This window comes from Panthera tigris, chromosome D3 (assembly GCF_018350195.1).
Source record: "Panthera tigris isolate Pti1 chromosome D3, P.tigris_Pti1_mat1.1, whole genome shotgun sequence".
Classification (NCBI taxonomy): Eukaryota; Metazoa; Chordata; class Mammalia; order Carnivora; family Felidae; genus Panthera; species Panthera tigris.
The window spans coordinates 66,672,220-66,684,972 of NC_056671.1; the positions used below are offsets into that span (position 1 = coordinate 66,672,220).

The 12,753-nt window shown below is 40.3% G+C and overlaps 1 protein-coding gene across 13 annotated transcripts in view; it reads right to left on the bottom strand.

Moving 5' to 3' along the window:
• The window catches only part of PIAS2 (protein inhibitor of activated STAT 2), a 105,187-nt gene that overhangs the window by 41,843 nt on the left and 50,591 nt on the right, over positions 1-12,753 (bottom strand). For all 13 annotated transcript variants that reach the window (XM_042962859.1, XM_042962860.1, XM_042962857.1 and 10 more), the window contains exons 4-5: positions 8,988-9,038; positions 8,775-8,865 (exon numbers count right to left, since the gene is read on the bottom strand). In XM_042962859.1, coding sequence (XP_042818793.1) covers positions 8,775-8,865; positions 8,988-9,038 — 142 coding nt within the window. The remainder of the gene's footprint in view (positions 1-8,774; positions 8,866-8,987; positions 9,039-12,753) is intronic.

A 12,753-nucleotide genomic window follows, 5' to 3' on the forward strand; every position in this document is an offset into this window, starting at 1 on the left:
AAAATCGAAAACACAAGAAACAAGTGCTGGCAAGGATGTGGAGAAAAAGGAACCCTTGTGCAAACTGCTGGTGGGAATGAAAACTGGTGCGGCCACTGTGGAAAAGAGTGTGAAGGTTCCTCCAAAAATGAAAAACGGAACTAGGTATCTATCCAAAGAATGCAAAAATACTAACTCAAAAAGATATATGCACCCCGACATTTATTGCAGCACTGTCCATAATAGCCAAATTATGGAAATAGCCCAAATGTCCATCAACAGATGAATGGATGGATAAAGAAGAGGTGGTATATATGTACATTTTTAAATTCAGCCATAAAAAAATGAAATCTTGCCATTTGCAAAATGGATGGAGCTAGAAAATATAATGCTAAGTGAAGTGAAGTTAGAGAAAGACAAATACCATAGGATTTCACTCGTATGTGGAATCTAAGTAACAAAACAAATAAGGGACAAAAAACAGACCAAGAAACAGATACCTAACTATAGAGAACAAACTGACGGCCACCAGATGGGTGTGGAGGATGGGTGAAATAAGTGGTAGGGATTAAAGAGCACAGTTATCACGATGAGCAGTGAGCAATGTGTAGAGCTGTGCAATCACTATATTATACACCTGAAACTAATGTAACACTGTATGTTAATTATACTGGAATTAAAATTTTAAAACAATAAAATTAAAAAAATAATAATAATATATATTTGTTGTAGTTTGTGGGGAAAAAAGGAACAAATTAATGAATTTCAAAGGAATTACTAAAGTCTTATGAATAAGAAAAAAGCTCTCCACTGCCTGCTCTCCAAGTAGAAAAGAAACGGTCACCTTTAAAACCAGATCATGTTGACAAAGAATAATCATTATTTCAATTGACATTAAACTAGCTTGATGACTCTAATACTGGAATTTAAGCTTTATTCTACTTTTTCCAGTTAGTATTTGTTTTAAATAGCAAGTGTACTCATTTTTGATTCACATTACACCCAATTCTCAATTACCAAAAGACTCTTCAGTTTGTAATTTTCAAAAGTAAACTAATATATTTTTTAGAAAATTAAAATTTCTGGGTGGCTCATCGGTTAAGTGTCTGACACTTGATTTCAGCTCAGGTCACGATCCCAGGGTTGTAATATTGAGCCCCAACACCGGGCTCCATGCCCAGAGTGGAGCCTGCTTAAGATTCTCCCTCTTCTTCTCCCTCTGCCCCTCCCCCACTCATGCGAGCCACAGGCACTCCCTAAAAAAATTAAAATAAATAAAATAAAATAAAATAAAATAAAATACAATGAAATGAAATAAAATAAAATAAAATAAAATAAAATAAAATAAAATAAAATAAAATAAAATAAAATAAAATAAAATAAAATAAAATAAAATAAAATAAAATTTCTTAGCTGTGAAAACATCTATGTATTTCAAAAAAAAAGCAAACACCATATCTTGGTATGTAATTTAACTATGTACCACTGAGAAGAAAAAAATACAAAGTTAGTGACACAGTCTAGCATATCACTACTTATTTCTGCATGCACAGCAAAGAAATATAAGCAAAATGAATTGGCTAACGTATTCCTTTTAAATACACCGAAGAATCTTCTGAAGGACTTTTCAACTCAGTTATCACTGCATATGTTTCATGGTATCTCCCAATACACCACCAAGAGCTCTGGAGATAAAAGTATTCCTTAAAACTATATTCTATTCCACTAGCGTCTCTCAGATTTCCCAGCAGGACTGACACCCTTAAATCAGCATGTGTTAATGCTGATACAGTCTGGATCTTATGACAATGTACTGATCAAAGGTTTTCAAACAACAACCAGGATTCATGAACCTTCCTTAAAATGTTCTTAAATCATTTATTGGCTAAAAAACCCAAGGAAGCCAGCTAACCAGTCATGCCACAGGAACAACATCAAGGCTGCACAAGTATAGGCAATGACAATACATTACAGCTGCCACCTGGTAATCGGCAATTGTAAGATACCTCTGGGTTTTGGTGATGTTGAAATATGCATGTTAGAAACAATGAAATATAGTATTGGTGGTATTACACAATTAGGGGACATCCTTCACTGCCTCATAGGAGATAGGACAGTAATTATTAAGTGGGAATTCACCTAAATTGCAATCTACAACTTGCATCAAGACTCTGAAAATCACTGAAAACAGTTTGAGCAGGGGAGAAGAAAGTCAAAGAGAATAACTTAACAGCCATTTATACTATGAAAAGAGAAATTGTGTGTGTGTGTGCCTGTGTACATGTATGTAGGAAGGTTATGCCCATCTAAAGTTGTTCAAGTGAAATAAAACAAACAAACAAAAAATCATTCCCTTATAAAGAGACTCTAGGAATTGGTTCAATGAGCAAACAGTATAAGGAATATCAACACCAAGATCTGGGTAATTCTGAACGAAACCTGTTTTGTCTGTTTCTGGCCTGGAAGTTAATTTGGTCTTCTGGTATGTCCACTGGTAGGTTAACCAAATAAAACAATGGTACAGGGTCTGCCAAGATGATAAAAATAACACACGAACTTGCTAAACAGTGAACTCTGTAAACTGGAATCTGAGACACCGAGCAACAGCTTTAAGTCAGTTTGACACAGGAAGAGAGTGCCAAGAGCAGGGAGAATAAGAGACTTTAAAAATGAGGTTGTTTGCAAACGCAAAATCAATTATGGTACTAGTCTTAGCCACCTAAAGTATTTTAAATCTATCCTCCATCCCACCTGACCAGTTTGATTTCATTGGTAGTTCTGAGTTACCTGTTAACTTCTCTTCTCCTGAGCATTAGCATCACCTCCACTCAATCATCAATTACCTGGTTACTGAGAACAGGTTATATAATTGCAATTTTCTAGAATATAAATGTATAGCTTTAATATATTTCTAACAATCTTCCACAGCTAAAGCAAAAATAAAATTAAGTTCTTTTGACAGGGGACCTCTGGAACAAGTTTAAAAGCTTTCTTAAAAAAGGCTGCCAGAGAGCCAGTAAAAGTCTGTTAGTGTCAACCTAATATTCCAATAAAAGACTCAAAAACGTTCTGTGCTGTGCTGTATGACATCCTACCTGACTGGTAACTTTGACAAAAGTTGACGGTGTTGTTCCTTTACCATTTCCCCCTATATTTTCTTATTTTTTTTTAATTGAAAAAAAATTTTTAATGCTTATTTATCTTTGAGAGAGAGAGAGAGAGAGAGAGAGAGAGAGAGAGAGAGAGAAAGAGAGAGGTTGAGCATGGGAGGGGCAGAGAGAGAGGAGACACAGAATGTGAAGCAGGGTCCGGGCTCTGAGCCATCAGCACAGAGCCCCACTCGGGGCTGGGACTCACTGACCATGAGATCATGACCTAAGCTGAAGTTGGACGCTCAACTGACTGAGCCACCCGGGAGCTCCTCCCTGACATTTTCTAATTACTACTACTACCACTACCTTAAAACTACCAACAAAGATTTACTTTTTTACTGCATTATAAAAATTGTCAAGGGGCGCCTCGGTGGCTCAGCCACTTAAGCATCCAATTCTTGGTTTCAGCTCAAGTCATGACCTCATGGTTTCATGAGTTTGAGCCCCGCATCAGGCTCCACGCTGAGTGCAGGGCCTGCTTGGGATTCTGTTTCCCTCTCTCTCTGTCCCTCCCCCTTTTGCAGTGTCTGTCTCTCTCAAAATAAATAAACTTTAAGTGTTTTCAAGCATACACAAAAGTAGAGAGAACAGGAAGTACCCACCAACTAGCTTCAATAATTATCAACATGTTGCCAATCTTGCTTCATTTGACTCTGGCTCCACCCGCAGCCCACCCAAAAATACACACCCTACCCATATACACATTTATTCTAGACATACCACTTGATCCATACTTTTATACACATCTTTACTAACATCTTTCAAAATAAAATCACAACCTTACAAAATTAACTTCAATTCTTAAAAACTACCTAATATCCAGTCTATATTCAAATTTCCCAACTGCCTCAAATGGTTTTTTTATTATTGAACATTTCAAACATACAAAAATAGAGAAAAAAGTATAATGAATTCCTATATACCCATCACTCAATTCAATACTTTAATACTTCCATCCCAGATTATTTTAAAGCAAATCCCATACATACCATTTTATCCATATACAGCCTGGTATACAAGATGTCCTTTTACAGTCTGATTCAGAATCCAAACCTTAGTAGGTTCTGAATCCACTGATTCAGAATCCAAGCCTCACACTATGCTTAGCTGTCTCTAAAGTCTCCTTTATTTATATGTGTGTGTGTGTGTGTCCATATATATATATATATATATATATATATATATATATCCATATATACTATATCCATATCCATATATCCATATATACTATATATATAGTCCATATATATATGTCCATATATACTATATATAATATATACTATATATATAGTCGATATATATGTCCATATATACTATATATAATATATACTATATATATATGTGTGTGTATACACTAAAGAATAATGTATGTATGTGTATGTACATATACATACATTATGTGTATGTGTATATACATACACATACATATATATACACACTAAAGAATAAATTTTATTCTCCCCCACCCTCGCTTCTTCTTTTCCAATGTCATTTTCTGTTGGAGTTACCAGGACTTTTGACCTGAAGAATGACCTTACCTTCTAAATAAGGCATATTGCTTCCTCATGGTAGGAAGTTCTGTTGTTCTATCTCCTGTACACGTTTTACTGGTAATTAGCTATACAGACTTGATTAGATTAAGATTCAAGTCAGATTCAGACACAAAACTTCAAGGGGAGTGTTACATACTTTCCATTGCACCACATCATGAAGCACATGAGTTTGCCCCATTTTCAGGGATGCCAAGATTGAACAGGAATTCAGCTCATGTCAGCCGATCCCTCCACAGTAACATTCCCCCATCAAGCTTTGACCTAATGGTTTTCGCATCCATTGATGGTTACCTAGAGTGATTATATAATTAGAGATTTGAAAAGAACAGTTTTCTCATCCATTATTCCCTTTGCTTATATTAAAATTTTTCCTTAAAAAACTCGACCATGTCAATATTGGGTTACCATGAAATCAATGACTCTCTCTGCCTTTACCAATTTCAGAATAATGAATTGGTGCAACTCCAGCAGTTTATTTCAGCATAATTATAAACTTGATCATGTATGTGATGGTTTTGAGTCCACTGTAGTAGTTTTTAGATGCCAACATTATCCCATCTTAAGGCCAAAGAATCTCTTCAAATTGGGGGACAGAGGTATATGTTTAAAAGAAGAAAATGCTGACTTTACCTCCAGATTTACTGTGAGGCAGACCATCTGCATGACTAATACATACAGGAAAAAAAACATATATCAGAAAAAAGAAATCCATGAACACAGAAATAGAATATATTAGGATAAGAGGCCTAGCACTGAGAAGAATTCTGACTGCACCAAGAGGAAATATTTGATTTTTGTCAGCTGAATTGTAGCACACGTCCTCGCCATTCTACAAAATCTTTCCGAGTGATACTCCCGCTGTCAATCCACTTCTACCACCCCCCAAACTTACAGCTCCACAGAATGACAGAAATTTCTCAAAATCTGTTTAAAAAGAAAAATAATTAATTCAGTCTCTCACAATAACTCTAATAAGCAAGGAGGATCTTTCCCTCCCCACCTCTTCTGTCCTTAAAAACATAAAATGTTCTCATCTTGCTGTCAGTCTGGAAGTCAAAGATAGGGTGAGGGGGATACTCTCAGAGACCACTTCATTTGTGTCTGTCCATGCTGCGCTTGTCATTCCACAAGTCCTGCTATGAGTTGCTTACTGCTGTCCCTGTATCAAGGTAATCTGGAAAATCAATGCATGAAGGCGTCTCCTAAAACTTGTTATCATGACACGGGTAAAACCGCACAGAAACTGCTTTCATCGCTATTTGACCCTTAAGAATCTAGGGACATGATGCTATTATCAAGGTTATACCCTTTCTCATTCAGTTGTCTCCTTGTATACGCAGTATCAGGGTTCCATAATGACTGAGTGCTGCAGTAAGGTCTACACAGAGGAACTTGTTCCAAGACACAAACTCAAATATATTCACAGTTCTCATGGGAAATTCCATGACTGTGTCAAGCTTATTCCTCTAGGATTTGCTATGCAATAAACTAGGATCACAGGCAAGCACCACATATTAAACTTCTTTGAGACCTGTCAATGTTTCTTATAACTGGAACAAAGTCCCTAAGGATCTTCATGGTGGTGAAGAGCTCAATATATTAATTCCCACAAGGTCACTGGAGTTTCCTCTTCTGAGGCTGCAGTATACTCAACATGATTTTCATAAACCTGCTTCATGCCAGTAAACGCTCCATATTTCATTACCTCAATCAATAACAATTGTGGATCAAGAGAGGGTTTGAGGAGTTTTCTATCAGTTGCATATAAATTTATGTCAGTCGTTCACAGAAGTTCACAGGGCTGAAAAGCCTCTTTGGGAGAGGCTGGCATTTGATTTCAGGGATGGCCCTATCAGGGTCAAAAAAAGCCCCCCCTACCCATCCCCAAGCTCCCACTGCTTTGTTTTTAAAATCTGTCTTTGCCTTTGTCCTAACACTCCACTTCTTCACCTCCTTCACAAGTACTCAGGGAGCTGCTGCAGGGTCCTCGCTCCAGAGGGGAAGGCCAGATTCATCACACAGTAACTGATCTGTTCACAAACAGCCTCATATAAGTACTGAAGGGTTAGCTGGTGCTTTGGGAAAGAAACCAGCAGTAACTGAGTAACACTGTACCAGAGAAAGTACTCCACTGCCTAATTTCTTCTCTCTCAAAAGGACTGAAAGAGTGACAAATTCAGAGATACTCAGAGTTCCATAATGGTGCTGCAGATCTCATGGATGAGGACATCATTCCAAAGCATAACACTGCTGTATTTGGAGTATTTTGTGGAACTGGTGTGTGCACCCACCATATTTTCTGCAGCAAAGCCAGAGTGTCCACAGAACCTCACACATTTCAGATAGCCCACATCACTGGCATAGTCATATACTGGACACGTCTTCAAGGTAGGTCTCATAGACACCAAAAAGATCTTCACAGTTAGCTCTTTCTTCAGGGGTGGTGACAGAGTTAAAATAGCAATGAAAGTCAAGGGTCAAAGAGATTTTAACACACCCCAAACAAAGAAAACTGGATATGAACAGCCATGGAAAGTGTGCACAAGGGGTTCCACAATCTGTGATTTTCTCAGAATTCCTCTGCCACACATCTGGCCACCCACCGGCATCCTCTGGCTCCAAGTAAAACTGCTTCTCTCCTTAGTTCAGATCTTTGTATGATCGATCCAGATAAAGGACAGCTCCTGAGAATCCACTGTGGCTAGCTGCCAACAACCCGAGAAGCAAAATGTCTCACCTGGGTTTTGAACATGCCAGAGGCCATGTAAGCATTCCTCCTGACCACACTCCTCAGCCTCTGTAATTTCCCCTCTCATCCCCAAAGGACGAGCTCCATGCTCTCAGACCCACGGACATCTTTCAAAAGGACTCAGGCGGCAACAGTGCAGTGTTGCTCAAGCTCTTAGGTACCTCTCAGGTCTCTAAACCCACAAGCTGTGAGGAGACAAATGGGACTCCTGACGACCAAGTCAGATCTTTGACTACAAGGACTGGCTTTGGTCATGGGCTAGCTTCACTTTGGGGGCACAAATACCATCATCTGGCTCTGGTAGAGCCCAGAGTCCTGGACCATGTTGTCCGGCCTGCTTAGCTATTCACGAGTGCTGCTTCTATTATCTACTCCAGAGCCAAGTCTCGAGTGCTCAGCAGGGATGCTAAACAGCTCCCCTAACTCCTTCTCTGTAGTCACGATGTTTCTGCTGTGCTGGAATGGCAACTTAGCATACTGGTGGAATCAGTGTTCTCACGGCACGTCCTCAGTTAAATACACCTCCACTTGGTAGTGCCTGACAAACAGGCCATGCTCTCCTACTTTTCTGATTATGGCTTTACTGAACAGCTGCACTGATTCACTGGCTTATTCAAAGCCTTAGAGAAGACAGATACACAATCAAGTTCAACAATTAAGTGTTATTTTTAGATCTGACTAACAGGATTTAAAGAGTCTAGAGTTATCTATCAGGCCAGAAACAGGCTGTTCCCACTGTGTGTGTGTGTGTGTGTGTGTGTGTGTGTGTGTGTGTGTGGTGTGTGTGGGTGTGTGTGTGGGTGTGTGGGTGTGTGTGTGGGTGTGTGTGTGTGTGTGGTGTGTGTGTGTGTGTGTGTGTGTCCCCCAAGTGCTGACACCCATATACAGCTTCACTGCTTAAACAACAGATTGTCAATCAAATACCACTTCATCCATTCCCCAAAGCCCAAGCCTGGAACCCTTGATCTCCATGTTCGGTCGCTCTCAGCAGCCTCTGCCTTTCACCATCTCATCCATGGAGTAGGCCCAGCTCAGTCAGACAACTACCACAACATGCTGCCCTTTATATGCAAGTCATGTCCTATTATGCCATTTGATACAATCCTAAGAGTCATTCACAGCTTCCCTGCTTCCTGGCACAAGACATTCCAGGCTCACCTTTTCCAACTCCCCTAGACCTGGAATCAGCCATTGCTCCAAGGAGTCATGAATCCCTCTAGTGGAAAACAGTATTTAACCTGGAGAGTAAGACTGTTCAATGGTGCTGAGTTGTCACTGATTCTACGCCTTGTATTTAGACTAAACTTACACACAAGCCTGGTAAATAAAAAAGAAACTTACAGGCAAAGGAAACAGCTTCCCATTTACTTTTATACATAGACTATTGGGATAGTTGTCTTCTTGAGGGCAACTTGTCTCTGCCAGGCAAAGTCTGCATTAAGAAAAACAAATTCTTATTAAAGAGTATACCCAAACATGCTTATGTATTTTCAAGTTCAGGACTATATACACATAGTTAGCAAGTATAAAATTAACAGAAACCTTTAAACTCACCTCAGCTGAACCTGGACTGTATAATCTCTCCTACCACCTGGCAAAAAATCCCTGTTGGAAAGAGAAAGAAACTGGGTTAAGAAGGCAAAACAAGAATTCGCAGAACATTCTCACCAGAAAGAAAGCATTATTAGTATTTTTATTCTTATCTCTTAAGATGAACAATACTCTACCAACAGCACAAGCCTTAATCAAAACACTGTTGTGATGACAACCGTCATTCACTTAACATTTGGTCATGTCCTTACAGCAATTTTAGGGTATTTTCAATTCACAGGAACTTCTCATGATGCAGTGTTTATTGCAACAGGCAACAGATTTGGTTAACATGAGAAGGAGCACCCTCAGTTCTAAAAGAGTTTAATAAATTTAGCTGTTTGTTTATAATGGTTCTTAACCCTGGCTGACCATTTTAATCATGTGATTGTTTGTTTGTTTTTTAACTATATAGACCCATTCACCAGATAGTCTATTGTCTGCAATACAGACTGAGCATTAGTTTGTTGTTGTTTTTTTTAAATGTTTGTTTATTTTTGAGACAGAGAGGGACAGAGTCCAAGCTGGGGAGGGGCAGAGAGAGAGACGGAGACACAGAATCCGAAGCAGGCTCCAGGCTCCGAGCTGTCTGCACAGAGCCCGACACAGGGCTCAAACCCATGAATCGTGAGATCATGACCTGTGCCGAAGTCGGACGCTCAACCGACTGAGCCACCCAGGCTCCCCGAGACTGAGCATTAGTTTTTACAGCAGGTGATTCTTATATAGAAGCAAAACGAAGAACAAATGCCTAGAGCCTTGGCATCTCTGTACCATAGCAACTTTATAATCAAATGTCCAATTAAGGACAGAGAACGTCTTAGAATTTCTAGATGAGAACCTAAGGGAGTGCCAAATAAAATATTTCTGGCACTGAACCTTCCAAAGCCTCGCCACCCCAACTGGAGCCTACAATGCAGCAGTACTGTGACTGTTTAGGAGGTTGTCAGAAATGCAGAATCCCAGGCCCCACTACAGACCTACAGAATTAGAATCTGTGCTTTCCCATGATTCCCAAGGGACGCGAAAGCACGTTATACTGTAAGAAGTAAATCTTGGGACCCTGTCAGAGAGAAGCATATTAGAAATGAGTTCCTTCTTGAGAGGGCATTTAGCCCTCACCTTGCTTTAACTGGGTCAGTCTTCTGCTCCACTTTGTTCCCTCGAAGGCAGTAAAGCACAACAGTGACCAGCTTGAGTTCTATAGTCCGGCAAATTACTGAACCTGTGTGTGCCTCTGTTTCTCCATCTGTTCAAGATGGAAAATTGTTGCACCTCCCTCATGGAGGAGTTGTGATGATTAAATGTGTTAATAGCACATGCAAAGTGCCCAACAAGTGTGAGCAGCCAGCTGCTACCATTATTAACTCTGCTTGCACGTTCCCTTGCCAATAGCCTCCACCCTTCTCAAATGTCTATTCAAAACCTCCCAGTATCCTAGACAACACTGACCTCTTGTGAGTAACCCATATCACTCCACTCATGAAAATCGGGAAACATTTCACAGTCTGGGTGCTGGTTCTACCACAAATGAAGACTCCATATTTGCTCTCAAAGGTGTCATGCTAGTAGGTAACAGCTAGTAGGTAACAGCTACATACGACTAAAATGTGTTAAAGGTTACAGTAAATTCTGAAAAACAAGTGCTACAGAAAAGATGGAAGTTTAACTCTGTCTTAAAAGTTCAAGGGAGGGGGGCACCTGGGTGGGTCAGTCGGTTAACCGTCTGACTTCGGCTCAGGCCATGATTTTGCAGTCTGTGATTTCGAGCCCCATGTCAGGCTCTGTGCTGACAGCTTAGAGCCTGGAGCCTACTCTGGATTCTGTGTCTCCTTCTCTCTCTGACCCTTCCTTGCTTGCTCTCTCTCTCTCTCTAAAATAAACATTTAAAAAATTGGGGGGCGCCTGAGTGGCTCAGTCGGTTAAGCGTCCGACTTCAGTTCAGGTCATGATCTCACGGTTTGTGAGTTTGAGGCCCCAGCCCCACATTGGGCTCTGTGCAGACAGCTCGGAGCCTGGAGCCTGCTTCAGATTCTGTGTCTCCCTTTCTCTCTGCCCCTCCCCAGCTTACCAGCTCTCTCACCCTCTCAAAAATAAATAAACATTAAAAAAAATTTTTTTAAAGTTCAAGGCAGGGGCGCCTGGATGGCTCAGTCGGTTAAGTGGCTGACTCTTGATTTTTGGCTCATGTCATGATCTCACAGTTTTGTGAGTTCGTGCACCATGTCAGGCTCTGCACTGATGGGAGCCTGCTTGGGATTCTCTCTCCCCTCTCTCTCTGCCCCTCCTCTGCGCATGCTCTCTCTCTCAAAATAAACGTTAAAAAATTTTTATTTATTTTTAATGTATATTTATTTTTGAGAGAGAACACGAGCAGGGGAGGGGCAGAGAGAGGGGGGAGACACAGAATCCAAAGCTGGTTCCAGGCTCTGAGCTGTCAGCACAGAGTCCAATGCAGGGCTCAAACTCACAAACCATGAGATCGTGACCTAAGCCAAAGTTGGACGCTTAACCAACTGAGCCACCCAGGCGCCCCTAAAAAAAAAAATTTTTTTTAAAGTTCAAGGCAGTTATCACCATTAGTTCGATAAACTAGAAAATCGGATTTGCACAGCAGTGGTTCTACCTACTTCTATTTAGACACACTTCCATCAGTAACAGTGGTCATCACTGCAGTGATTCTCAGCAAAAAAAAAAAAAAAAAAAAAAACAAAGCGGGGATCCGGTGAAGACCAACTGGAGGGAGATACGTTACAAAATCTTGTTGTGGTGGGAAACATTTGGAAAAAGAGAAACGGCAAAAAACAGAACTAGAAGGATAAATGGGAGAATGATATAAAGGGTTTTAAATAGCTTGTTTAAGGATTTATACTTTATTCCAGGAAGGGAAATTAACATCAACTGGGAAATGCAATGGGCTATATATCTTCACAAACATGATGAGTAATGAGGAAGCATCTTCTGACATTCAGTTTCTACCAGTCACTGGTCTAGGAACTTTCACATGTCCATCCTATCCATCAGATATGAAGCAGGAATTACTATATGCCAGGCACTGCGACAGGCTTTAAGAATATGAAAATGAGTAAGATGTTACTTTCATCAAGTTTGTAAATTCAAGTACTCAAATAAACGCAAGGAGGCTTCAATAGAAACTAAGTACAAAGCGCAATGAGAGACAAAGTGTGTGTTGGGGGAAATCCAGAAAGGCATCACAGAAGAGCTAAGCTTTAAACTGGCCCTAAGATATGCCCTAGGACAGGGAGGAAGAGGATATGCAAAGGGACAGAGCTGTGACAGCCCAGTCGGGAGTATAAGCTGCCAGAGAGATGTGAGGATACAGAAGATGAGCAGCACAAGAAGTTGGAGACAACTGCCAGGCAACAGAGTGTGGACTTCACAAAGTATCACTCCAGGGTTTTTAAGCACAAGAGAGAGAAAACGGAGTGGGCTTTAGAAAGATCACAGGGTCAGCTGGGAGAGTCAGGGGACCACTGCAACTATATAGGCCAAGATGAAAACTATTTCAACAGAAACATCACTGAGTGATATTTAGGCATAAAAACTGACAGGACTCAATGACTGGCTACAAGAAGGTAGGATAAGGGAAGGGGACCATCTAGGCTGGACCCAGGTTTTGGAATGGTGCCACTGGCTTCACGTTGCTGCTACTCAGCAGGTTAAAAGGTAAAGCAAGTTCTGGCATTCAGTCCCCCCAACCACAGAGTGA